Source organism: Rattus norvegicus, chromosome 5 (assembly GCF_036323735.1).
Source record: "Rattus norvegicus strain BN/NHsdMcwi chromosome 5, GRCr8, whole genome shotgun sequence".
Taxonomy (NCBI): domain Eukaryota; kingdom Metazoa; phylum Chordata; class Mammalia; order Rodentia; family Muridae; genus Rattus; species Rattus norvegicus.
The window spans coordinates 66,560,716-66,586,855 of NC_086023.1; the positions used below are offsets into that span (position 1 = coordinate 66,560,716).

At 47.5% G+C, this 26,140-nt stretch overlaps 2 protein-coding genes and 1 long non-coding RNA gene across 3 annotated transcripts; 2 read left to right on the plus strand and 1 right to left on the minus strand.

The window, feature by feature from the left end:
• Positions 1–3,612: 3,612 nt before the first annotated feature.
• Positions 3,613–8,172, minus strand: Alg2 (ALG2, alpha-1,3/1,6-mannosyltransferase). Its single transcript, NM_001100710.1, has 2 exons — positions 7,760–8,172; positions 3,613–6,224 (listed from the first exon to the last, which is right to left on the minus strand). Exons 1-2 carry the CDS (start codon positions 8,105–8,107, stop codon positions 5,325–5,327), a joined length of 1,248 nt encoding a protein of 415 aa, NP_001094180.1. The 5' UTR covers positions 8,108–8,172; the 3' UTR covers positions 3,613–5,324.
• A 296-nt stretch (positions 8,173–8,468) lies between these two features.
• Sec61b (SEC61 translocon subunit beta) lies at positions 8,469–16,679 on the plus strand. Its single transcript, NM_001106654.2, has 4 exons — positions 8,469–8,573; positions 8,707–8,804; positions 13,493–13,594; positions 16,423–16,679. Exons 1-4 carry the CDS (start codon positions 8,571–8,573, stop codon positions 16,508–16,510), a joined length of 291 nt encoding a protein of 96 aa, NP_001100124.1. The 5' UTR covers positions 8,469–8,570; the 3' UTR covers positions 16,511–16,679.
• A 412-nt stretch (positions 16,680–17,091) lies between these two features.
• LOC134486936 (uncharacterized) lies at positions 17,092–24,067 on the plus strand. The gene is made up of 2 exons (XR_010066519.1): positions 17,092–23,033; positions 23,611–24,067. It is a non-coding gene; the product is annotated as an uncharacterized LOC134486936 (long non-coding RNA).
• Positions 24,068–26,140: the final 2,073 nt, after the last annotated feature.

A 26,140-nucleotide genomic window follows, 5' to 3' on the forward strand; every position in this document is an offset into this window, starting at 1 on the left:
TGTGTGTGTGTGTGTGTGATGCCAAGCAGTTGCTGCAATCTTCTTTTCATGCCTTTTATTTTTTCGTGTTTTTTGCCTTCCGATTTTGCCATTTGAAATTTTAAATATTTGCTTTTAGGGTTTAAATCTGTCATCCTGCCACTGAGATGATTATGGTAGCAAAAAGTTGAAGCAGTCTCAGTATATAACACTAGGAAGTTATTATCAAGGGCAATGCACATTTCAGGGCATTAGTTGGACACACTGATGTCCACTACTATGCTGCAAAAACAAAAAGCCAGTGGGACTGTTTTTACAGTTTCTTTTTTTAAAGGTAAGATCCTTTTAGAATTGTTAGATATCTAGGCAGGGTCTCACTGTGGAACACTGGTTGACCTGGAACTTGCAAGGTAGAGCAGCCTGGTCTGGAACTCAGAGATCCACCCAGCTCTGTTTCTCCCAAGTGCTGGGGTTAAAGTCATACATCACTATATCTAGCTAAAAATTTGTTTCATAATTTAAATTTTTCCTTTTTAACATCTATTTGTTTATGGGTGTAGAAGTCAGACAACAACTTGTGGGAGTCAATTCTCTTTCTACTATGGGGATCTCAGGGACTGAATTTAGGATGTCAGGCTCGGTGGCAAGCTTGGTGGCAAGCATTTTTACCCACTGACTTTTCTCACGGGCCCTATCCCTCACCCCCCAACCCCCGTCTCTCTATAAGTGTTGGTATTCAAGGTGCATGCCATCATACCTAGCTTTGGAAGTTTTCAGTCGTCCCATGTTAGTTGCACATATTTGTGGAATCGCATGATTTCAGTACATGTACACACTATGAAATAAATAAGGGCTCTTAGCTTTTCCACTAAGACTAAATAAGCAAAACAAACAATTCGCAAACCCCAAAACAAAAAATCAACCAACCCCTGCAACAACAAAACCCTCAACCAACCGACAAACAAAAAAACAACAAAACAAAACAACAACAAAATCCCCAAACCCCAAACCTACAAAACACAACAACCTGGCCTGGTCCCCCTTACTGTAGACTTCTTTCCTTCTTGACCCTGGTCTTATGAATCCCTGGGGAGCTGCTGGCTTGAGCACCTTTGACTCCAGGTAGTTTGGAATGTCCCCCCATCCCCCCACTACCCTCCCAACCTCTACCCATTCATCACTGGCTGTGTAACCAGCTTGTTTAGTCACCTACCATTGAGAAAACTCCTTAGCCTCCACCTACCAGGTGTTTGGGCGTTCGTGCACAGATGTTGTCCTCCATGGAGCACAGGGCTGCAGGGGGTTGGGCTGGGGTTGGGGATGAAGGAACAAGTTCAGAGTGGCAAGAGGTAAGTGAATATATGTGTGGTGGAGATGCTGGAAGAGGGCTCCACAAGAAGACAAAGGAGGGACAGCTGCAGGCCGATCGCCCTCCCGCATTTATTATTCCCCTGCGTGTGAACAAATTAGGCTGGGTGACCTCTGGAGTCTGTCAGATTCCAGGAGCTGCACTGCACAGAAAGGAAGTCTCAGGACAGTTAGTGACAGTGTAAGACTTGGCTGCCAGTAGTTGAGACTCAGGATACCAGACTGGGTGAATCAAGGGTGGCAATGGTGTTTGATGCAGAACAAGTGAGGTGAAACAGGTTCCTGCGGTAGCCTAGGTGAGGAAGCAGTGCAGGAGAGGCATTGGTACAAGGGAGAAACCCTTGTCCCGGGCCGTTCTGAAATCCAGGTGTGGTGTTTGGAACAGGTATGGTCTTCACAGACTCCTGTGTTTGAATGCATGGCCCATAGGCAGTGGCATTTTTAGGAGCTGTGGCCTTGTTGGAGTAGGTGTGACCTTGTTGAAGGAAGATTGTCACTGTAAGGGTAGGCTCTGATGTCACCTACATTCAGGCTATGCCCAGTGTGGTACACAGTCTCCTGTTGTCTTCAGATCAACTCAAAGTTCCCTTTACTCTACACCTGCCTTTACACCACTATGTTTCCCACCATGACTATAATAGACTAAATATCTGAACTGTAAGCCAGCCCCAACTGAGTGCTTTCCTTTGTAAGAGACGTAGTCATGGTTGTCTCTTCACAGCAATAAAACCCAAACTAAGACACCGGGCTTCGACTTCCTTGCAACTACTTCCCAGATGCAGATCTGATTTCCCACCCCAAAGGTGCCTGTAATTGCCTTTGAAGGATGCCGTGAAGCAAACATGAAAACCCAGGGTGAGCTCTACGAGCTTTTAGATCACATGGAAAAGTCCAGAGGCCATGAGAACCTCACAAGGGAGGAAGAATAGCAATACAGCCTGGCACTGAGCAAGTTCGTACCTTCTGCGTACAAGGCCATCCTCACCCCAACTGGGTGTGCATGTATGAGGGACGTGGTATACGTGTCTCAGCAAACTGAGAAGTCCTGGCTAGTCTGAAGTCTAGAGGCAAGATGGGTTGAACCTGACACTTGTCAGCTGTGCACACTTGGTTGTGGCTTCCACTTGTCTGGGCCTTTTGAAGATGTTGGAGAATTACACCAACCTCAGACCACCCCAGGATCAAGTGGTAAGGAACAGTGACGCCTGTCTGAGCCCAGGGGCCCAAGCGAGCACAGTAGCGGTGCTGTGGAGGGAGGTGCAAGGCCAACAGGCATGGAACTTGATGACTGAAGCAAGTAGGGTGGGGTTCTAGGCTGTGATGGAGCAAATTGTTTACCCTCACTGATGTGCGGAGGGACACTGGATTTCATGAGGATTAAATGATGAATGTCTACTGTGCACCTCTGACAGCATGCTGAGAAGGGCTGACTGCCTAATGCTAGAATTACTATTGGTGAGGCCAAGTCAGTTCTAGTGGTCCAGGCTATTTCTCTACAGAATGGAATTTTGCAAGTTCTGGACACCCAGTGGGCAAAGCTCCACCCTCAGCTGTCTGTCTAGGAGCCCAGAGTCTAGACACTCAGAGCAGGTAGGACTTGGTAGTCTGTCTAGGCCTGGGAAGTTTTCTGTTATCCACGGGCTCAGGACAAGGAAGACAGTGCCTGGAGTCCAGGGGTCATTTGAGAATGAATCAAAAGAAACAACAGAATTTGTGCTTGCAGTGAGCAAGCTGTTCCACCGACTCCTCCAGTCTTGAATCAAAGGGCCACAGCCATCAGGTTGTCCCCGAAAGGCTCTAATTCTCAAACATATGAACCAAACCACAGAATTGGGAAGACCCACTTTACCGGATCTTCCGAGACACTAAGGAAACCAAATTCCACAGAGCCAGGTGTGACATCCTTACTTGGTGAAGCTCCTTTCTGATATTGTGCCTGGAAGAAATACTCCCGAGATACAGATTTAAACTAAAACCGCATCTCTACAGAGCCTCAACAAAGTGGTCTCTCACTGTGGCCTGAGGTGACATGAAACTTCTAGTCCTTTCTAACCTCCAAAGGTAGTGGCTAACATTCATACCATGTATTGTTTCTGCACTGTGACTGCTGTTGAAATCTGTCACAGTCACCCTACCAGGGAAGCATGACAGGGCAGCTGCCCCACTTCACAGATGAAGAAGTTGAGGCGTTAGGCAGAGATTACTTCCCTCTAAATCGGGCAGGCTGGTTGTTTGGCTCCGTGCGTGCAACCATAAAATGGACCATTGGATTACAGGTATTTATTATAGTCTTACAGGTGAGTTTAGCTTTCAAATTGCTTTAATACTTGCACTTACAAGCAACAGGTAAACAACGAACAGTTATTACTGGGCAGTGTCACAGGGGTGGGGGCTGGAGAGGGGAGTGGAGGATCAAGCAAGCTTCACACAAAGGCGTTTATGTGAAGGACAGGAAACACGGGCATGCTAAATTCTGCAGAGAATACAACACATACACACTACAGGGGCTGGAGACGTGGATGACATTAAGAAACATGTCTGAAATATGAAGCTTGGTATACAGTTTATATGTGGAGTGTCCCCGGTGATGGCCATTCTTGGTTGTCAACTTGACTCCATCTTGAATGAACTAAAATCTAATGACAGAGGGCACACCTGGGAGGGAGTTTTGCTTAATTTGAAGTCAGTAGATCTTCTTTAATCCTGATCTTGAGGTGGGAAGACACACCTCTAGTCTGGGCCACGCCTTCTGCTAGAAGTCTACTTGAGGACAGGACGAAGGGAGCTTTTGCTCTTTGCCTGCTTGGCCTCACCTTGTTGGCAAGTCCATTCCTTCACTGGCGTTAGAGCCTACGTCATTGGGATTCCAGAGTCTACTGAAGACCAGCCGAGACACCCAGCCTCATGGCCCGAACTGCTGGATTTTTGGACTTTCTGCTCACTGTTGGATTAGCTGGACAGAAGCCTGTAAGTCATTCTTCTTCTGGGAATTCCTTCTGTAAGTGCTGTTTATTCTTCTCGAGAACTCTAATACAGCTCCCAAAGGCCTGTGCCCTGAGGCTTGGTTCCCGGCCCACAGTGTTACTGAGAGGTGACAGGACCTTTAGTAGTGAGGACTAGTGGAAGAGAATCAGGACATCAAGGGACATTTTCTAGAAAGGGAGGTTGGACCTTTCTGCTTTCTGCCTCGATACACTCTTCTGCCACAGGCTCAAAGAAATAAGGCCAAGCACGTGTAGTTCTGACACAGTAAGCCGAAACATGTGCGATGATGTCCTTCATGTCAGCTCTCCTGTTTATCCCAGTCTTGCGACTTCAGGTTAAACTATTAAACAAGACGGAGTCAGAGCGCTGGGCCCAGACCTAATGTTCTATTCTCTTCCAATGCCAAACATCTTTTATTGTCAAGTTGCAGTAAAAACAAAACAGAACACAAAACAAAACAAATAAATAATACTGAGGACTCTTGCTGTGGATCCAGCCAAAATTCCAACAAGAATTTCTGAGCAGCTACTAGAGAACCCTTTAAGTAAACTGAGCATGGGAACCACAGTAGCTCCGTTCCCATTACACTCTGAAGTCAAATCAACTGACTGTGGCAATGGTTAGGACCTAAACTACTAAAGCCAATTAAGGCACTGGATGATTAAACCTTTATATATAAAGGAACAATAATCCAGGAAAATAGAATTAAAATCGTCTGCTAGCAGCAGATTTCTACCGTACTTTCCACAATACTGATGTGATTCGGAATGATTACAGCATTGAGAGTATTTTCAGAAAATGACAGGTGGGTGTGGTGGACAGGTGGCTCACACTCAAGACTCAAGTCTACTTAAAAAAAAAAATTATCTCACTAGCACTAGATTCTAGCTCCTTTTTTTCCCCCTCCTCTTTTGGTTTCAAAGGTGCTTCTACAACCCAGAAGAGGGACTGCAGTGCACGAGGCATACAGACCCTACCTGACACTCTCCCGACTACACCAGTTTGGTGACATACTGGTAGAGCTGATCTGCAAATGCATCAGCGGAAAACTTCTCTGCCACCCTGGCTTTTCCGGCCAGGCCCATCGTTGCCTTTAAGGATGGTTTGTGGATGAACTTCTCCATGGCTTCCGAGAAGTGAACTGGGTCGGGCTCACACAGAAACCCCGTGACCTTGTGGACAATAGACTCCAAGGGCCCACCGGAATTGACAGCGATGACCGGGCACTGCATGTACATGGCCTCCAGAGGGACGATGCCAAAGTGCTCATTGCTGGGCGTGTAGAGCACACACAAGCAGCCGTGGAGGAGTGAGATCTTCTGTCTGTCTGAGAAGGACCGCAGGAAGGTCACGTGCCGCTCGAGATCTGACTCTTGGACTATTTTCTTCAACTCCTTATAGTGCTCCACGTTCTCCAGGACCCTGTCGTCGTAGCCGCCAGCCATGAACAGATGAACCTTCTCCCACTCTTGAGGCGGCAACCGAGCGCGAAGCTGGACCAGGGAGCTCAGGGCCAAGGGCAGGTTTTTCTTCCTCTCGTACCGGTTGATGGAGAGGAACAGGAACTGTTTCCCCTTGGGGACTAGGTCATCTATCTTTTCAGGAACGGCCAAGTCGAAGCTGCCGATGTTCAGAGATGGGTAGAGCACATCGGGATTTCTGTGAGACAGGGTCTTGAAGGTTTCCTTAAAGACGGAAGCTGTGTACTGGCTGTTGACCAAGATGCGATCTGCCATGCCCGTGGTGTACTCCTCGATCCAGTCGATGGGGGCCCTGTAGAACTTCTTCAGAGATGAATTTCTCTGAGTAAGCAGCAGATCTGGGAAGTGACAGTAAAAGAGGACCCTCTTCCGCCGTCTGGCCAGTTTGAACACAGGGATGCAGGCAGACACCTAACCAAGGTGAAACAAGCAGGTGAGTGACTGGTCGCCTCAACCGCCCAGGACACAATCCTTTTCCTGTTCTTGCCTAGCTGCCTGGCATTACTGAACCCATAGGATCTGGGTAAATACCTACATTAACCATGACCATACAGCTTCCTCAGGGTGGTTCAGTGCAGCTCAGGATCATAATTAAAGCATCCCTGGAGCAACTGTGGCTATGTTCATCTGTCTGCTTGGTTAGAGCACAGCAGCATCCATTGTGGATAAGAGCACTGGGTAGCCGAGTAGACTGTGGCAGAACAAAGTGACACCCTTGGAACTAAAGTCCGGAAAACTGACATTTACAGTGAGCTACTCCATGACCCACAGCAGTCTTCCCCGCCCCTCAGGAGTTTCCTCAGAGGACTATGTAAGAAGTGAGATAAATGTAGTGTGAAGATATCACACCTAGTGTCACACCTAGGAACACACACACACACACACACACACACACACACACACACACACACCCCTCAAACCTGGTTGTTTTTTAGGGAAGAATAACTACAGGATATTTCAATAAAGGGGACTTTTCAGCCCCTCAAGAGACTGATAGGGATCTTGAATATTAATAAGATGTCTCAAATTTTTGCAGAACAAAAGCAAAGTTTCCAACTCCAGGTACACCGAATCCCAATTACGTACAAGTAAGATGTAGCAGGAAACAGATACGAATTCTACCATGGCCACACATCATTTCTGGGAGGATGCAGAAGACGCTGTTGACAGTGGCTCTCCCAAGGCTGGGAACAGGGAATTTTTACATTATACTTCCTATTTGAACTTTGACTCCAGAGTGAATGTTATTTCTCAATTAAAAGAAAAATAAAGGCGGGGCTGAGGCGTTGACCCCAGGAATACAAGGTATGGCAGTGAATACCTGTCCCAAAATCTAGCTCAATCTTTCAGTTCCAGGTTCAGTGAGAGAGCCTGACTCCAATGTTCAGGTGCAGATTAGCTGAGACATTGATACCTGACATTGACCTATGGCTTCCATATGTAAGCTCAGACACTTGATCAGATAAAATAACTGGACTTTTCTCCAAAGACCGATGGGGACCATGGTAAAGTTTTAAAGGGGACATGATACGTTTAGCTTGACTTTAATCCACGGCACTGCTAAGTACCGGAATGGCGGCATTAGGAAGGCTGGAGAGGGTGGGATGGACGCGACCTGGAAGCAGAGACAATAGGAATAACGGAGAAGAGTAAACAGAGTCAGCTACAAGGTGTGACCGGAAGGCGACATTTTAATGCCAACAACTACCTGGATCCAATCAATTTAATCCCCAGGCTAAACCTTTAAAATGCAGGCAAGTGAGCCCTATCTCAAGGATCTTCAACGAAAGGAAGGGGGCGGGGGAGAGATGTCCCTGCGATCTGCCATTTTAAAGGGTCCATACTAAAACTGGTGACCGTTCTCTCCCTGGGGACTCCTGCTGGACAGCTCCTAAAAACCTAGAATGGAGGTACCACTCCCAACCAAGAATTAGTGGCGGCCTCACCTGGTCGCACACCACCACGTCGAACTCCTCGCCGGAGAGAAACAGCACGTAGAGCGCCAGAAAGACCATGCGCACGTAGGAGCAGATGGCGGCGCCGCGGCCGCCCCAGCCCAGGCTGCGAGGCAGCCAGTCCCCTGCGCACTGCACCGAGAGCTCGCGGGTCTCAATGAAACAGTGGTTTGGGTCGTAGTGCGCGGTCCATATCTTCACCTGACAGCCGTACTCCTGCAGCGCCAGCGCCGCGTCCAGCACTAGGCGCTCGGCACCGCCTATACCCATATCTGGGTGCAGAAACAGCACGGATGGGCTGTAAACCCGGGACCGGGTTCGGTACAGGTTTTCGGCCATGGTAGATCAGCCGCGCCTGCGCTCTCCGCTCGAGCTTCTGCTAGCTCCTACAAGCTCCGCCCCGGTCTCCCGCTGACTACTGAAAGCCGACCCAGCGCAACTACGCTTGCGTCAGTTTAGGACACATCAGCGATAAATCTGTGGACTCTAAGAAAATGCCTGATTTAATTTTTCGTGTGAACATGTCCAAAGCTTTCAATTTGGTGATTTTCGACCATATGAAAGACGCTAAATAAATTAAATAAAAGAAGCGAAAGGTCTATACTTTTACACGGCCCAGTCGTTCTCAGCATAATTTTTACAGGCATATCTTAGGTCAGCCCAAACATCCTAGCGTCTGCGAAGACCCTGCCAGCCGGCCGGGGGCGGTGCCAGAGCCTGTCCCTAGGAGTCTTCTGAGTGCTCCGCAACTTCCCGACTACCATCTTCATATCTCTTGTGCCTACTGTTCTTAGACATCAGCATGGTGCGCACTAACCCCTGTCTTGGTCTCTCTCATTCCGGGACCTCATTGCTCTTCCCAGCTTCTTGGGTGGGTGTGGGATCGGAGGTGTGGAAAGGACCCGCGATGTTCACTGTTGGTCTGCTTCTCTCTGCAGCCGGGTCCAACGCCTAGTGCCACCAACGTGGGCTCCTCTGGGCGTTCTCCTAGCAAAGCAGTGGCCGCACGGGCGGCGGGATCCACTGTCCGGCAGAGGTAAGTGGCTCGGTGGGCGGCCCCGTTATGCCTGGGAGAGGCGAGGGACCCAGGAATTTGCATTGCTGGAAAGAGCTCCAGGATGGGAAGATTCATAGGGTCCGGGTGAGCCCGAGCTGACGTGGCCATCCAGTTAGTTTAGGAGAGAGACATGGTTTTCCTCTCCTTAATCATCTCTGCACGGGCCACTTTTAGTTAAAGGTAAGTTAAGTTAGACTGGGATCAGGAACAACTTTAGGAAAAGCGTTGGCATATGGCTGATGTGTGTGAGGCTTTACTTTTCTGTCTTCCGACGGGAGGTCCCACAGACACTGTTTAACAAAATTTGCCTTACACGACGGCCTGTCATCCTGGTTCCCCATCCCAGCTGTGTGTCTTTCTTTTTAAATCTATTTTGTATATGTGTGGGTGTTGCATGCATGTATGTGTGTGTGCATCACGTTCTGGCCTGGTGCCCTCGAAGTCACCTGGAACTGCAGTTAATGAATGATTGTGAGCCACCAAATAAGTACTGGGGACCGATTTGTGGTTCTCTTCAGGAGCAACAAGTATTCTTAACCTCCAAGCCATCTTAACCTCCAAGCCATTTGTCCAGCCTCAGTGTCTCCTTATTTTTAAATGTCACTACTTTTTTTTTTTTTTGTGCCTTCTCCATCCAGTCATATTTGGTGTGCCTTCTCCATCCAGTCATATGCCAGACCTCACAGGAAGACCACACTACTTTGCTTCCTCCATTTCTGTCCATCTAACTTATCCCTTAACTTCTTCTACTTTGTATTTCCCCCACTTCCCATCCTCCAGCCTGTTGTTAACTTTTTTCACTTAGGTTCTCTGTAAGTTTCTTGTGGTGCCTTCAGAGGGACCCCAGGCTTCTCCTTTCTCCCTCCTGTGAGCTAGCAATTCTGAACTCACTACAGTTTTCTGAGCTCACCATCATCATCATGTCTGGACTCTTCTCAACTATTTATTTAGTTACCTAATTTCCTTTTAGACAGTCTCACACAACCTGCCTTCACCTCTCCTGTGCTAGGATTATAGTTGTAGTAGTATTTTTGATGGTTTGTATATGCTTGACCCAGGGAATGGCAGGATTAGGAGATATGGCCTTGTTAGAGTAGGTGTGTCACAGTGGGCATGGGCTATAAGACCCTCATCCTAGCTACCTGGAAGTCAGTCTTCCACTAGCAGCCTTCAGATGGAGATGTAGGACTCTCAGCTCTGCCTGCACCATGCCTGCCTGGATGCTGCCACGCTCCCACCTTGATGATACCGGACTGAACCTCTGACCCTCAATTAAATGTTGTTCTTTCTAAGAGTTGCCTTGGTCATGGTGTCTGTTCACGGCAATGGAAAACCCTTATTGAGACAGTATACAAGTATTTATATCTACATGTTCATCTCCTCTGCTTTCACAGAGCATCTACCCAAGTCCTCTTTTCCAGCCCCCATCTTAAATGGTGCTACAATAAACGTTGACCGAGGCAATCAATCAACTGTATTGTTGTGTTTGTACAACAACTAGTAAGGGTTTTGGTAGAGAGGAGTGGACCTTGAAAACACCAAGGAGTACTCTCAAACTAACCTTAAGAATGTGAGGAGGAAGGCTTGAGGATATAGTGGGTAGGTAGCTCAGTAAGAGAGAGCTTGCCTGCAGGGCTTGGTCCCTAGCACGACCCACAAAACACAACACAAACAACAAGGAAAGAGGATGGGAGGGACTTTCCTTGTTGACTACGGCAGGAAAATCTGAAAGTCTAAAGTAGGTGGTTTGAACATGTGCAACAGATTGCAGCTTGGAGAAGGAAGTTGTAATAGAACTGTCAGAAGTGGTAAGGTGACCCCGAGTGACCATGAATGTTCTGTCATTAAGATATTCAAGCAAAGGATGTTGAGCTGTGGTTTAGATTATGGAGGTGCTTCTCGTTGCTAGCTGGGATTTCAGAGGTTTTTTTTTTGGGGGGGGGATACTCGTGTAGGTATAGTTCTTTGGGGATTGGTTTTTGTTCAAGAGGAATTAAGAGGGAAGTTTGGCCGTCTGAGAGTTCTTAGGGAACCAGAGAGTACCTAATTACGAAACTATCAAAGGATAATAATTAAAAATGAGGCAACCAGTGCACAAGTGAGGTGACAGATGTAACTTTGAAGGTTCTGGATAAGGATGACATCTTTTAGGTTCTGGTATTGTAGAGCCTGTAAAACTAGACAGCCAGTGGTTATATGTATGGCGTGTACAGAACTCATTCACATGTGCTAGTGAGTGTGTGGCTATATACGCAAACTGTACAAAATTCATTCTAGAAATGTAGGATGGTGAGGTAGTTGTGATCGCTGCGTCTATCTAAGACTATGTGCATTCGTTGAGAAGCGTTGAAGCTATGGTTAGCGATGTGAGGTAGTTGTGATCGCTGTGTCTATCTAAAACTATGTCCATTCGTTGAGAAGCGTTGAAGCTATGGTTAGTGATACTTCGGCTGCGTAGCGTGCAATTTCTACCCCTCTCTGAATGAAGTGACAGCAGTAATAGGGCCTCAGAGAAGGAATGTGTGGGATTTACGATTAAGCTGGGGTTAGAGCCCTGGCTCTGCACAATACAGTGGAAAAGGAAGCTGCCACAAGGATGAGAATGATTGAGGACATCCTAGAGACACATACTGTGAACTGCCCGCTACATGGTGTTCCTGCAGAAAGGGTGGAAATTAGACGTTTAAGATGGTGGAACAATTAAGGATATTAAGACAGTTATGGAATAATAACTAAAGGTCTGCCAGGACGAGCCTTGCTTTACCTTGGAGAATGTTCTTGTAAAAAAGGTAGCTAGGGCTTGTTTGCTTCCTGTGAACTTCTTCCCATTGGGGAGGCCATGGGTAACCAGGGCAAATAAATAGGTCATGGGGTTTCAAGTGATGAAGCCAATAAATTAAGGAAGCTGGGCCGAGGAAAGAGTGAGGGTGGTTGGTTTGGATAGGGTGAGTGGCTCATGAATAGAGACCTGTGAGTGCAAGGGAGCAAGTGACACTCTGGGCCAGGGAGGATCGGCCTCCTAGGCAACAGGAACAGTAAGTAGACAGGCAGGTCAGTGAGCTCCAGCACGTGCCAGCAGCCATAGCGGCAGCCCAAAGCATGCACGTGGTTAGGGTGAACAGCGTTCGGTTAAAAGTACAGGAAGAAGATGTAGAGTTCATTGAAGATTAAGAGATGAAAGTGGCCTCCGTTGGGTGCCCCAGCTAGCTCCCCACATAAGGTAACGAGGGGTATTGGTGTTCCTATGGACCCTGCTCCTCAGATACTCTGTTTGCCCACTGCCAGTGGCAGAAGTAACAACAACAAATCCTACTGGTTTCTGTTGGGATCTTGAAATTCCAACTTCGAAGAGAACTAAATTGAGGGGCTGTGCCTCGGAGAGTGGCATGTGAATGGTGGTAGTTGTGGCTCAGGTGATAACTTTCCACGTGGACACCGGTTTATCTTTGGTCACAGCTCCTGTTTTATAAACAAAGGAGATTAGAGACATGCCTGCCCAGGGAGGCTTTCCAAGAGCACAGGCAGTCTGTATACTGTGTACATCTTTTTTGCTATTCATAGCCTTCCCACAGAAGCAGTCAAACATAGAGATGTATGTTTCCAGACTACTGTGGACCATAACTAATGTACGTGAGATGTCATTCGATAGCCGAGTAGGGTCAAACCGTGGGTACTGACTGCCCTCAGAGTTGTCATGAGCATAGTTGGGGTCAGTCGGGGAGCAAGGCTCTAGTCTTCCCCTCGTGTGGCAGGATGAGCTCCCTAGGCTACACACAGGATTTCTGCACTCAGAATGTCATGCCAAGGCTATGATGGGGCGAGGCGGGCTTTAGGCCTGTTCAAGAATCAGCAGCCCCACACAGGAATGGGATTTTAATAGAATATTGGGATTTGGTAGGGCAGGACATTGTTTTTTTTCACACCTAAATACTTCTGGCATGATGATACGGCTGAAGATTCCTTTGGATTTCTTCTTGTCATCCAGTGCTCAAGCCCATGCTTTGCTACTCTAGCACAGGGTTGGGCAGTGCCTTGTCCCTCAGGAGGATAGCGGCTAGGAGAGGCTGGTCCTGGTCCTAAGTGTCCATGCCTTTGGTCTGCTCTGTCTGCCAGGATGGCTCTGTGCACCAGCTGTCGTCCTTTTGCAGAGAACAAGTTTGGGTTGTATGTTTTTTGCTCTTTACCTCCAGCCCTTCCCCAAGACTGAGGGTCAGTTTATCAGAATGGCTCAGGAGCGTTACAGCACGCGCACCCACCACGCGCATTCTCCATTTCGGGGCCTTGATGTAATCACAGTTCAGCATCTTTTCTTGATTTTGCTGCCAGTGCAGTTATTTTAAACCATCTTTTCGAGTAGTCTCTTTAAAATGAAATTATAAGTTAAGGGCATTTATAGATAGGGTTTACTTCATAGACATTCCTATGAAGACCTAACTGGAGCACACTCTGAGGAGGCTAGCTGTGGTAAAGGCGGCTCCTGCCCACGTTGGCACATGACAGCTAGTACTCAGAGCAGAGAGGCAAAGTAGGGTTCGAGTTCTAGTAAAGAAGGTCTTCTCATGCTTTTTTTTTTTTTTTTTTTAAAAGCCTGTATATTAGAAGCATATATTATGTTACAAAACAGATTTCTGAGAAAAACTACTACTTTTTTTTTTAATCCCTTTCAGAAAAAATGCCAGCTGCGGAACCCGGAGTGCAGGCCGCACCACCTCTGCAGGGACTGGGGGGATGTGGCGATTCTACACAGAAGATTCCCCAGGGCTCAAAGTGTAAGTGGTGGAGTGGACTTGTGTGCGTCCTGGTGACCGAGGTGTAGGAGCCGTCCCTGACATAATCCCCTGCCGCTGCATTTGTGCCAGGTGGGCTGGGCCTGGCTTGCCTGCTGCTCCTCAACTGATGGGCAGATTAGGGTGCTGAACGATGCCTTTCTGGGAGTGATTGAGAAGAAGGAGCCTCCTGCCCCTGTGTCAGGGTAAACGGCCCGGGGCCTGGCTAGTGCACCCCACACCCTCCAGAACCGGAAGGGAAGCTGCTTAATTAGAGGAAATAGCTCTTCATTTGGTGCTCCTGAAATGAAGGAGGGGATTTGACTGGGGATTGGGTGATTTTTTTTCAAAGCTGCCCTGAGGAGGAAGCTGCTATTATCACAGCCTAATGGAGATTTTTGATTATGTCGTGTTTCCCAAAGTCCCTTGGCTTCCTTGTGGTGGGAAGGTGGCAGGTGGACCCAGGAGGGTGAGTGCATCGCTTTCCGAGCCTAGCCTTGCTAGGACTCATCGACTGAGGAGAAGTGGCCTGCCATGCAACTTCTGTCCTGTGCCTCACTTACCTCCTAGGCCAGGCTGTCTGGAGCCATAGCACCCTTTCCTCCTGTTCCTGACTAAACCCTGCAGATAAGGGCTGAGGGTAATAGCAGCAGATCTGTGTGGAGCACTTAATGTTTTTCAGAAAACGTACTCTCTTTTCTGTTTTGATCTGACTGGCCTTCCTGAGGTAGGAGCTGCGCCATTTTGCAGATGAGGAGTCTCAGCGGCAGGGAGGTACTAGGACACAAATGGTAGGAGGCAGAGCAGGCCTGACTATTGGGACCCACACCTTCCTCTACTGCCCGTCTGGTAGAGAAGAGACAAAAATTCAGTTAGCTTAACTGATTTGGCTCACGTTTCAGATTTAGTTTATGAAGATTTCCCTATAACTTGTGGGATTTGGTTTAATTCATTTATTGAATTTTTTCCTGTTACATTTTTTCCCCTTGGGGGCAGGGTCTCACAATGTAGCCAGACTAGTCTGGAAGTTACCTTCTTTCTACCTCAGCCTCCTAGCTGAGCACTGGGACTGTAGGTTCACGTGACCAGGCCTGGCTAGTGCACCCCCCACCCTCCATTGTCACCTTGTAAGAATATTTTTACAAAGCATTTCTTCAGCTGAGGGGCTGTGAGCTGGTGGTGTTCTGACAGCCTTGGTGATTTTCTTAGTGTTGGAGGAGTAGCTTGTATTTCCTTGCTCTTTCCAGTGGCCATGGGACTCATTTTAAATTCCTCAGAAAGGTGGGAACACCTCGTGTGGGCAAGCCTGGCTCAGGCCTACCCTTCGAGTCCTTCGATTGTGGTGCTCGGGGACTCCCGGGAACTGGTAGGAACTTTCTCTTGACGTTTCACAAGCAGTATCCTAACCATGTCGGAGAAATGTGCTTCGGTGAAAGAACACAGTTGAGAATTCCTACCTACAAATCTGCCCGCCAACTCCTTTGAGCTTATTTTTGATTCCTTCTGGGGATTTTGTAAGATTTTCAGGTTGATATTATTGTTTCCTGAGAACCTGCTATAAGTCTGCCTTGTGTAGTAACCTCTTTGCAGATGGGGAGACAGACGGAGGGTAAGGAATGAGGGTCAGGCAAGCGTGTGAATGTCAGGCATCCTCACCCCAAGTCCCTTGAGAGCTGGTCCTCAGCTCTGTGCCTGGGCTGATGTTAGCATAAGGGAGGAAGAACATGGCGGTGCCCACTCCGATTTAACCTTCTTACTCCAATTGTACAAACTTTAGAATGATGAGCAGAGATGTCGATCTCCATAGTATTTATCATCCAGTCTGATCCAGTCTGGTACTACTGCTACTCACCTGGGCCTGCCTGACAGTAAAGGATTCCTTTCTGGAGTCTCTACTTCCCAGTTGTATCTGGGAGGAGAAGCGAGATGTGCGGAATTCTCCAAACCTGGTGTGGGCCATGCACAGAGTAAATGTTCACAGCTTGTGTGCTTTCAGAGGCCTTCCCAGTAAGAAACACGGAAGCCAGGCCTTTATAGCAGCATTTGATTCAGAGAAAGGCAGATGGGGGAATCTATTCCCTGTCTACACTAAGCAGTCTCTGGAATGTGGTGCTAAGATTAGATGTGTGGGGTGTGGTGTACACCTTTAATCCGAGCCCTAGGCCAGCAGAGGCAGGTGGACGTCTGAGTTCCAGGCCAGCCTGGTGTCTGTGTGAGTACTGGGACCATAAGGTCTACACCGAGAGACCTGGTCTTAAGAAAACAAAAGAAACAAAAAGAACTTCCTGGAGGTACAAGAGCTTGATGGGTGGAGTCAGAGAGTTCTGACCTCTGTGTTCTGGGTGTCTTTAGGCAGGAATTCCTCTGAGCCTCAGGTTTCCCTATGTAGAAAGTGAGATTAATACTTGTCTCACCTATGAGATGCATGAGTTTGTGCAGGTTCAATTCGTCTGTGTGTATCATACACTGTAATGAGATGGAAAGGGTTGTCTTAATACATGTTAATTTGAGAAGGTTCGTAAATAGATTCTTTTGCACATAAGAGTTTGGGAAATTTTTCTTTTTATTGTAGAACATATTAAGTACATAAAATTAGCAAATCTGAGGGATTATCTTTGGCCATCAGATGGTTTCGTTTGGGTATAATGTGCTGTGTGACAGCAGAAGAGGAGACCGTACCCCCTCCAGCCTCAGCACAGCTTATCTGTCCAGTATCAATTCTGGGGATCCTTTGCGTGGTATAAACAAGGTCCTCTCGATGCCCTCGGGCAGTCGTTACTGTTAAGCGTACCTGTGACTGAAGTAAGCATGGCTTCTCTTCTCATTCCCAGTGGCCCTGTCCCAGTACTGGTGATGAGTCTTCTGTTCATCGCTTCTGTGTTTATGCTGCACATTTGGGGCAAGTACACGCGTTCATAGATTTTGGCTGCATCTATCCATCATCTGAAGAAGAAGGAAAAACCCAACATATCTTGGACCAAAAGTATAGTGATTTCTGTTCATGTGTATTATTTTACAGAGAATAAGAATTGACTTTGAGAAATCAGTTTTTTCTATGGCAATAAACTTTGGAATTGCTTTATATGGAGACTGGTTGCTGATGTGTTATTGCAAGGGCCCTCTGCCTTCTGGTTTACCAGTGCATGAGTGGGTAGTCTTTCTTACCGAGCTCATTCTTTGTAGTTGACAGTTCCTCCTATAACCGTGTAGTCACCCAAATCCAAGATACTCTAATTGGCCTTGGCACATTTTCCCCAAGGTATTTCTGTGCTGGTGAGTGTCATTTTGGGTACTTGGTTTTCAAGAAGTGTGCCTTGGATTCCCATCCGGGATCTGTGGGAGGCAGCTGGTGCCGAGGGTAAGAGTCACAGAAATGAGAAACCAAGAGTCTTGGCTGAGGTGTCTGCTCATTCTGTTCTTTGTTTTGTTTTTACTCTTTTGAGACGGGGTCTCGCTGTGAAGCCCAGACTCTCTTGGAACTTGCCATGCTCCTGTCTCCACCCCTCCAACAGGCCTGGCTCATTCAGTTCTTTGTGTCTAAAATCATAGGCAATCGGTTGCTTTTTTCTCTTCTCCAGGTATCCCTCGGGGACTTCCAACCACTGGTCTCTCATTTGTAAATATGCTTTGAAAGAACTAATTTGAGAAATTGGATTTATTGGTAAAATTTTGTTTTTATTTCAAAAATCCAAGACTTTGTAATAGGAGTGAGACAGCACTTTTATACTACTACCTAAACAATTGTGTCCAAAAGGAAGTATTGGGATTGTTGTCACCTGTGCTGCCCACTGAGTACAAACAGCAGTTGCTGTTCTCAGAATCACCCCAGCAGGGCAGTCCAGGAGCCAGAGGCGCCACACAGGTGCCCAGAAGCGACTGACTGTCCAGCAGGATCCGTGCTGAAGGTGTGTTTAAGTCTTCCATGTGTAAAACAGGTCAGCGGGAAGGGCGGGTGGACGGTCCAGGTGGGGGAAGAACCTGCTGATGATCTGAGGTCAGTCCCTGGGATCCGCATGGTGAAAGGAGAGAACTGAACCCCACAAATTGTTCTTTGATCTCCACATGTGTCACGACACATGTATTCCCTCAAATAAATAAAATAAAACCATCTTGAGGCCCAGGGATGGCAGCAGTTAAGGGTGTGCCCTGCTCTCGCAGAAGAGCTGCTGTGTGCGCGCAGATGCATATGTAAGAGTTAAAATTCCCACCTTTGGCCTGGAGCAATGGGCCAGTGGTTTAGAGCACTTGCTGCTCTTGCAGAGGTCATGGGCTCTGAGCTCAGCATCCACATCAGGGGGCGCATGGCTGCCTGAGACACTAGTGTCACACTTTAAAGATAAAGTTGTGTGTCCCCTCCCCCCTTTAGTTGTTTAATTTGCATATTATACGAAATGATGGCTTTCATTGATATCTTATATATGCGTATAAATTATTTAATTGTGCTTCCTGTCTTCTCCCTCCTTGGCTGGCTCCTTCCTCTCTCCGACTCGTCTCCTGTCTTTTATGTCACAGGGAATCAGACCCAAAGCTTTGCACATGCTACCCAGTATGTCTCTTCATAAGGTTTATCTTTAAAGGTTACATTAGTTGGTTGTGTGTGGGAGGGGCAGGGTGAGTGTATGATTGATAAGGCTTGCATGTGGAGGCCAAAAGACACGTGGGGGAGTTGGTTCTTTTTGTCCACCATTATGTTCTGGAACTCTGATCATCAGTCTTCTCAGCAAGCCCCCTTACCTGTGGAGCCATCCCACAGCCCCATGAAAGATTTCCTAGGGTGACATATCAGTGAATTTGCACTTGTAAATCTTAACAAATGTTTTATTTGGGGGAAAATGGCTGGAAAACTGGTGTTCTTGGATTCTGTGAACGTCTTACTGCACCACACAGGTGTTTTTATTTTTTGAAACACAGAAAACAGAGTTTGATTCATTTGGAAAAAAGACAATAATATCTGTAATAAATCCCACCCCACCCCCATAGCCCATTAGAAGTGCCAAATACAGCTAAAAGTTATAACTCTAATTTGGGAAAATGTGTGTGTCTGTCTGTCTGTGTCCGTGTTAACTGTCTCTAGGGTAGACAGATACTGCAGCCACACAGGGTGCTTTCTTTGCCTCGTTGGCTCGGCCAGCCTGGTCCCCAGTGGTAACCACAAACCTGCTGTTTTCTGAGCAGTGGGTTACAAGGTGTGTGCGCTCTCGCTGGCAGGACGGGCAGGCTGCAGTCAGCAGAAGGGAAGGAAGGGAACTGGGAGGGAGATGTAAAGATGTGCAGCACGCACTCCATGCTGCCTTTGGCTCTGCAGCACAATGCTAACACCGTCGCAGAGGAACGGTGCTCAAGCTGTTCCTCCCGTTTTTATAAAAAAGAAAATTATTTTTTTTGGTGGTAAAACACACATAACATAAAATTTTTCATCTTAACCATTTTCAACTCACCGCTCAGTGGTATTCAGTCCATTTATCTTCTAGGATGCTCTCCCCATCTCCCTCCCAAAACTGCCCTCCCCAGCAGCTGACGGCCATCGCTGTCTTCATGGTGCGGCTGTTCTTCCTACACGGTGTTTGTCGTGCTTGTGACCTTAATTTGATTGGCATAATGTCCTCCACATGGGTTATCATTTGCCAGAATTTGTTTCTTTCTAGGCAGAAAATAATTTTATTACATATGTATACTACATCTTATGCTGCTTTTATAATAAATTTACTGCTTATGAGCTATTAATGATGTGTGTGTGTGTGTGTCTATGTAGTCCCTCTGTAGCCTAATCCTCCTGCCTCAGTATTGTAGGCACGAGCCACCACCCCTGGCTTTTATTTATAGCACTTATAAAATCCTAACATATTAGATCTCTACTTGAGTTAAGGTGTTCTTGGCTCTGAGAAGCTTCCAGGCCCCATGACGTGGGCTACAATTCTACCTGCTTTTGATGTACTGGTTGGTTTTGTGTGTCAACTTGACACAAGCTGGAGTTATCACAGAGAAAGGAGCCTCAGATGAGGAAATGCCTCCATGAGATCCAGCTGTAAGGCATTTTCTTAATTAGTGATCTAGTGGGGATCAGCCCATTGTGGGTGGTGCCGTCCCTGGGCTGGTGGTCCTGGGTTCTATAAGAGAGCAAGCTGAGCAAGCCAGGGGAAGCAAGCCAGTAGGTAACATCCCTCCATGGCCTCTGCATCAGCTCCTGCTTCCTGCCCTGTGTGAGTTCCAGTCCTGACTTCCTTTGGTGATGAACAGCAATGTGGAAGTGTAAGCTGAATAAACCCTTTCCTCCCCAACCTGCTTCTTGGTCACGATATTTTGTGCAGGAATAGAAACCCCGTTTAAGACAACCATCAAAGTGAACTGCTATCATCAGCTTAGGCTGAGCCTTCGAAGTCCTTGGAGAAGCCATGTCAAGGACAGTGCCAGAGTCCCTGAACTAGTTGAGAATGGGACATCTTGAGCTTCTAGTGTTAACTTTGAACATGGTGGGCCTGGAATGATGACAGCTGGGTGTCTGTCCTGTTCCCACCCCCATCCTCGACTAGATTCCAAGTGTCAGGACCCCACAGGAGGAGTTGGACACGATATTCTGAAATCACGTAAATGTTGTTCTAGGTTGAAATGCCTGAGGGCGTCTACAATGCCAGGCTGCATTCACTAGGGAGTACTGGAGACCCGGTGGAGCTGTGAGTGCAGAGAGCGTGCCCTTGTTCCTGACAGGGTTCTATGTAGCTCTGTGTAGACATGGCTGGCCTCAGACTTACAGAGATCTGCTTGCCTCTGCCTCTGGGAACACCCGCTTGCATATTAGTGAGCTGGTGGTGTGGGCAGTTTGTGATCTGTGAGAGCCGGAAGACCCTGGGAGGCCACAGCATGCAGGGTCACCTGTTTCCTTTCTCTGACTCGGTGGCACTATCTCTGCAGCCTGAACTAGCTCTCCCATGGCTCCCTTTTGGCCTGACATCCCCTTGCCCCCGCACCCCGTTTTGTGATAGGCTGTAGTAGGTAGACGCAATGTCCTGAAAGTTCCCGATGACCTCGGGAAGAAATGATAAGCAGTGTCTGTACTCAGAGATGAGCCTGCCTCTGCTGGGATGAAAGGTTTGTGCCACCACCATCAGGCACATCATGTCCTTTGAGAGACTGCTGGGACAGCATACCATGATAGGGACTCCCAGTAGTAGGCGGGGTTAGAGACATCTTAGAAGCCTGCAACAGCTCCTTGTAAAAAAGGATGTCATCTGGGACCCTGAGAAGCAGGAGACACATCCCTCTAGGGGACCTGCCATCAGAGATAAGAGACTGTCCACAGTAGGCTGGGATGTAGATATCTCAGCAGCCTGTGTCAGCTCTTTATAAAAAAAAAGTGTACCCACTTTTCCTAACCTTCGCCCTGCACAATGGCTGTATAGATTTCATTTGTGTGGGACTGCTTTTCATTTGGCCTTGGTGTGCATAATTATTCTATTTTATCTGAGTTTCCTATTTCTTTCTCCTTCTGCCCTGGTGAATTCTGTGAAACTAGAAGTTCCCCTTGATGTAATTAATGATTCTAACAATTGGAAATTGAGGCCTAGGGGCACAGCACAGCACAGCCCTAATGGCCCAGGTGCATGCTGTATGTTCTCATCTTGGAATCAATGCAGTAACTGCACAGTGGTAGTTCCAGATTAATGCTTGACTTGCAAAAAGAGTTTGAAGAAATTATGTTTAGAAATATTAGAAAGTGAAACAGAGCCAGGTACTGCTAGAGTCCTACAGGATCCATTACTAGAAAGTGAAGGAACTTTCTGGAATCATGAAAAAGCATTAGTATGAGAGACACAATTATGGGATAAGGAAAAATGGAGTAAGGGGACACAAATGCGGGATACTTTAATTCAGAAAGGAAGTTATTGAGGTTATGAAGTAAGTTTTACATGGCATTTGAGTGGATTCTGGTAAGGAAGTATAGAATGCATAAATGTATATACTAGTAAAACTAAGTCAAAACGCCGGGACCCTTAGGAGAGTCATTGTGTGCAATGTGCAGAAGCGGGAAGCTATCAGAACTGCTGGGTTAAGGGTTAACTTGATTCTTTCTGGCCACCGCCTGGCAGCTTTGCCCATGTCCTTTATGATTACAGCTTCACAGGAAAATGCAAGTAGCTGACCTCGGAGCTCTGAACACTGAAGTATAATACGTCAAAAAGTTAAACTTTAAATAACGATAAGTTTGCAATTACTAATTTTGGCCACAGGCTTGGGTATAGGGGAAGCTTGATACTTTGGGGAACAATTGTAATTCCTGATTCTTTGTGGGACGTGGTCATTCTTTTGAATTTGATTTGGCAATGATCATATGATGTCTTTTCTACCCTCTTCTGGAGGAGCAATAAAAGACTGGGGCAAGTTAAAGGCAAGGGAGTGTGTAAAGAGAAAAGTGAGTGACGTGTGTGAGTGTGGCGAGGGAAAGGAGAGTGAGTGAGGAGAAAGAATGTAAGGTGTGCTAGAGAGAGTGTGTGGAGTGTGTGGAGGGAGTGTGAGAGAGAGTGTGTGTATGAAAAAGAGTGTGTGAGGAGTGTGTGTGTATAAGAAGAAAAAGTACAGAGTGAGTGTGAGAAAGGAAACAAACCGGAGAGCACAACCCCCAGCCTGAAGAGAGAGTACATACAGCTTCAAGGGACCAGAGAGAGGGGGGAGGAGGGGGAGGTAGAGAGGGGGGGGGGAGAGAGAGAGAGAGAGAGAGAGAGAGAGAGAGAGAGAGAACAACTTTAAGCCTTAAAACATTGCCTGTCAGCTGCAGCTAGAAGGTTGAATACTGAGTGTCCTGGGAGGTCAGATTGCTGTCAGACATGGCTGGTGGACAGGAACATGGACATGGTCACGGTAAAGTGGAACTTCCAGATACAGACAGTGGAAAGTTGAAGGGATGCCATTAGAAACAGCGCAGAAGAGGCTTGCTGCATGAGGGCTGAGGGATCCATGGGCTTGCAATGAGGCTTGGAGATAGGCGGGAGGCTTTGCAAGCAACATCCCCTTCACGAGTGTATAGTAAAAGGGTTTAAATGAGGGTTTGCTGCGTCTGTAGTAGCTTATGTTTCTTGGCTTCCCAGAATGATAAGAGGCATCACTGAAGAGAGCACCTGAGATGTCTTTCATGAAGATAAGATTCTCTCACCGTGGCATCCTTGGCTGTTTGTCCTTGAAAGAATATTAGTATGGTTTAATAAAGTAAGGGGGAAAAATTCCCTGTTAGTTTGTACCAGAAAAGGTATCTGTGTGTGTTTATCATGCACCTTCCAGATATCCCTGCTTCCAGTTGAGAACTCTGATCCTGTGTCGAGGCTGGACCCCCTACAAGGAACAAGAAAGCAGTGCGTTCTGATCCAAGGCCCTCAAGGTGATTTTCCGACAGCTTTTCATCTGGATAGCTTACCCTGGAGGAGAAGGGCTGCACCCAACGCAGAAGCACAAGGTGAAGTTCCCAGAAGTGTAAGTCCCCGGCATCACGTCAACCGCTGGCCGTTCTGATATGAGGCCAGCACTGCTTCCGTGTAGGCCGTGGTGTCTGGACGTTTGATATCATGTTGTGCTCTGATTCAAGCAGACAGCTTTGGCTGTAGAAAATCCTTGGTGGGGTTTGGTAGATGCCAGTTTTCTTAGCAGCGTGGGTGGCCCTCTTACCACCAGAGTTGAGAGCAGTGTGAGGCTGGCACAGCCCGCAGGGAACTTATGGAATACCTTTCACCTCACAGAGCCAGGTTCAAGCCATCACCGTGTGCTGCTTTCCCGTGTCTAGAAAGATCTCCTCTTGACCATGGTGCCAAAATAAGTTATCAAGGCTGGCTTGACATTTCCTGGCTGTAGGAAGGCTTGCAGGTTGGCCTGTGGCTGGAATCTGAAAACAATGGTCTTGAACCATTGGACTGATAGGGCAGTAGGATGCTATTGTGTTCTTGTATCCTGTTTCTTTCTAAGGATACAGTATTTTGCTTTTTTTTTTTTTTAATTTTTACTTTCTCTGTATGAATGTTCTGCCTGCATGTATGTAGGTGTACCACGTGTGTGCCTTCTGCCTGTGAAAGTCAGAAGAAGCCTTGGGAGCCCCTGAAACTCCAGTCGCAGACGGTTGGGAACTGAGCCTGGGTCCTCTGCAAAAGCAACAAGTACTCTCAAGCACCGAGCCGTCTCTCCAGCCCAGGCTTGGTGCTTTTGTCAGTCACCAGGTGTTGGGGGCCTTTGTGACCAGGACCAATGAAAAAACCCTGGGGTCCTAGGCAACTTTGAACTTAAACACAATCCACATTATCACATCTGCCAGTACTGGAGAAGGTAACATGCTGGCCCTCCTAGGAGAGCAAGCCTCTGGGAGGCCTGAATGGAATCTCCACTCCCCCCTGGGGCTGCATGAGTCTTCTCAGATGACTACCATGTATCCTTTCATTGTATGAAACTTAACCTGTATGTTGTCCCTTGAATTATTCCAAAAAAAATAAAAATAAATAAAAATCACTGAACATATGGGTGGTCTGGGCGGATCCTGAGACAATCATGACGAATCAGGCTTTGTTTGCATTAGACGTGGTAGCCAAGTGACCTTAAGGGGTCCATCTCCAGACTCTGTTCTTAGGGCCCCTCAGCCCAGTTGCTGTCTTCCAGCCTTTCCCTCCCTTATCCTTCACCAGGCCCTGCGCTCCCCCGGCCCAGCCAGCCACATTTTTCAGTATTACCAGATCTAATTTCCTTTGCCATTCTCTTCACAAAAACTTCTCTCCTGATTTAATTACTATTTCTTTTAATTCACTTTTGTTCTCTCAATTGTCGTTAAACTCCTAAAGCTGTTTTCTTAAAGAACACAGCGGCTGGCCGGCCCTGTGCTTAGAGATTGATGTGGTCATTTTGCCTTCAAACACAGGAGCTTTCTGTATCTCAACAATTTTCTTTGGAAGGATAAACACCAGTGGTGAGAGAATGGAGTTGAACCTTATAAGTATTCCTTACACTTTCCATGGACTGTAATCTCAGCATCTTGCCTGGTGGTTCGCAACCTGTGACCCCAACAGGGGTCATCCATGAGATATTCTGCATACCAAATATTTACATTACCCCTTATAACAGTAGCAAAATTAGTTATGAAGTAGCAACGAAATAATTTTACGGTTGGAGGTCACTACAACATGAAGAACCATGTTAAAGGGTTTAAGTATTAGAAAGGTTGAGAACCACTGAGCTGGGCAGAGCTGGGGAACCCCAGGGCTCTCAGGGGCGCTCTGGCCAGAAGTGGCTATAGGACAGCAGCCATGTGTCCGGAGAGTTTGGATGGGAAGAGGAACAAGGCTGGCTCAGCCTCATGTTCCGCCCACCCTAGGAGTCCAGACTGTGGCTCGAAGGAACAAGACACTGGGCTGGAAGTCCCGCTTCTCTAGAACTGGATTGTTGTGTGACATTAACAAACGTCCCCTTCAGTAAACCTTGTACCTGCAGTATTCTCATTTCCATGACAATGAACGTTCAGCTGGAGCAGAAGCAACTAGTGGGGGAGGGGAAGGGAGTGACTGGAATCTCTCAGGGGAGTCTTTGGAGCCCTCCTGTCCTGTGAGGGTCCTGTGAGGGCCCTGTGAGGACCCTGTGAGGACCCTGTGAGGGTCCTGTGCACATGACCACAGCTGCTCTGAGTTCTAGAAAGCTACAGCAGCGTCAGGCAGAGGACAGTGTTCTATAACAGGTCCCAGCCCTGTTCCAGCCCTAGGCTCTGCATTTCATCTAGGTATATCACCCCCGTCTTTCCTCACAGACTCTTGGAAACTGCTGACAGAACTCCAGGCTGATTCCCTTTTAGATGTGATTGCCCCGTCCCAGCCCCTGAGTAGTTACCGCATCCCGGAAGGCAGAAAACACAGGTTCCGAGCCTTGTGCAGGGTCTTAGAGATGAGTCTGTGTTCCTGTTTGTGGATAATTGGTACAATTGGAAACGGAGCGAGTATTGTGCCCACGTTTCTGTGAGAGTCGAGCCACCCGCAGTGCGCTTAGCACAGTTCCCGCTGCATGGCAAACCTTGGGTGAGGACATCAATAGTAGCTCTCTGGTCCTATTTCAGTCTGAGTTCCCTGCTCATGGGACCAAAATGGAACCTTCCCTCTCCTCCTCACCTCATTAGGAAAACCCCTCTTCAACCTTCCAACTTGCCCAGATTCCCCCTGTGGTAGGAGCTCACTGCTCTGAAGATCCTTTCTCTTTTTGGGGTCATTCTACAGATTGGGGGTGTGTGGAATGGCAGCTCCGTCACACGCAGGTTGGGTCACACCGCTTTCCAGGGGCAGGAGGCAACAACGGGTCATTAGGAGATAATTGGACAGGAAGCTTTGTGATGTGCAGCAGGTCAGATCCAGACTCCAGAGTCACCAGGCCTCAGGTTGTGGGGTCTGGCAGAGCTGACAGTGTTCAGACACTGAGGAGCAAGGCCGATCCAGGCACATTTAGACATTATAGACAGCCTCAACGACACCAGAGGAGCCTCTGGAAACTCTCTTTTCTTGGGCTTTGGAGGATCATAAACGACACTATCCAGTTCTGCTTCTTCAT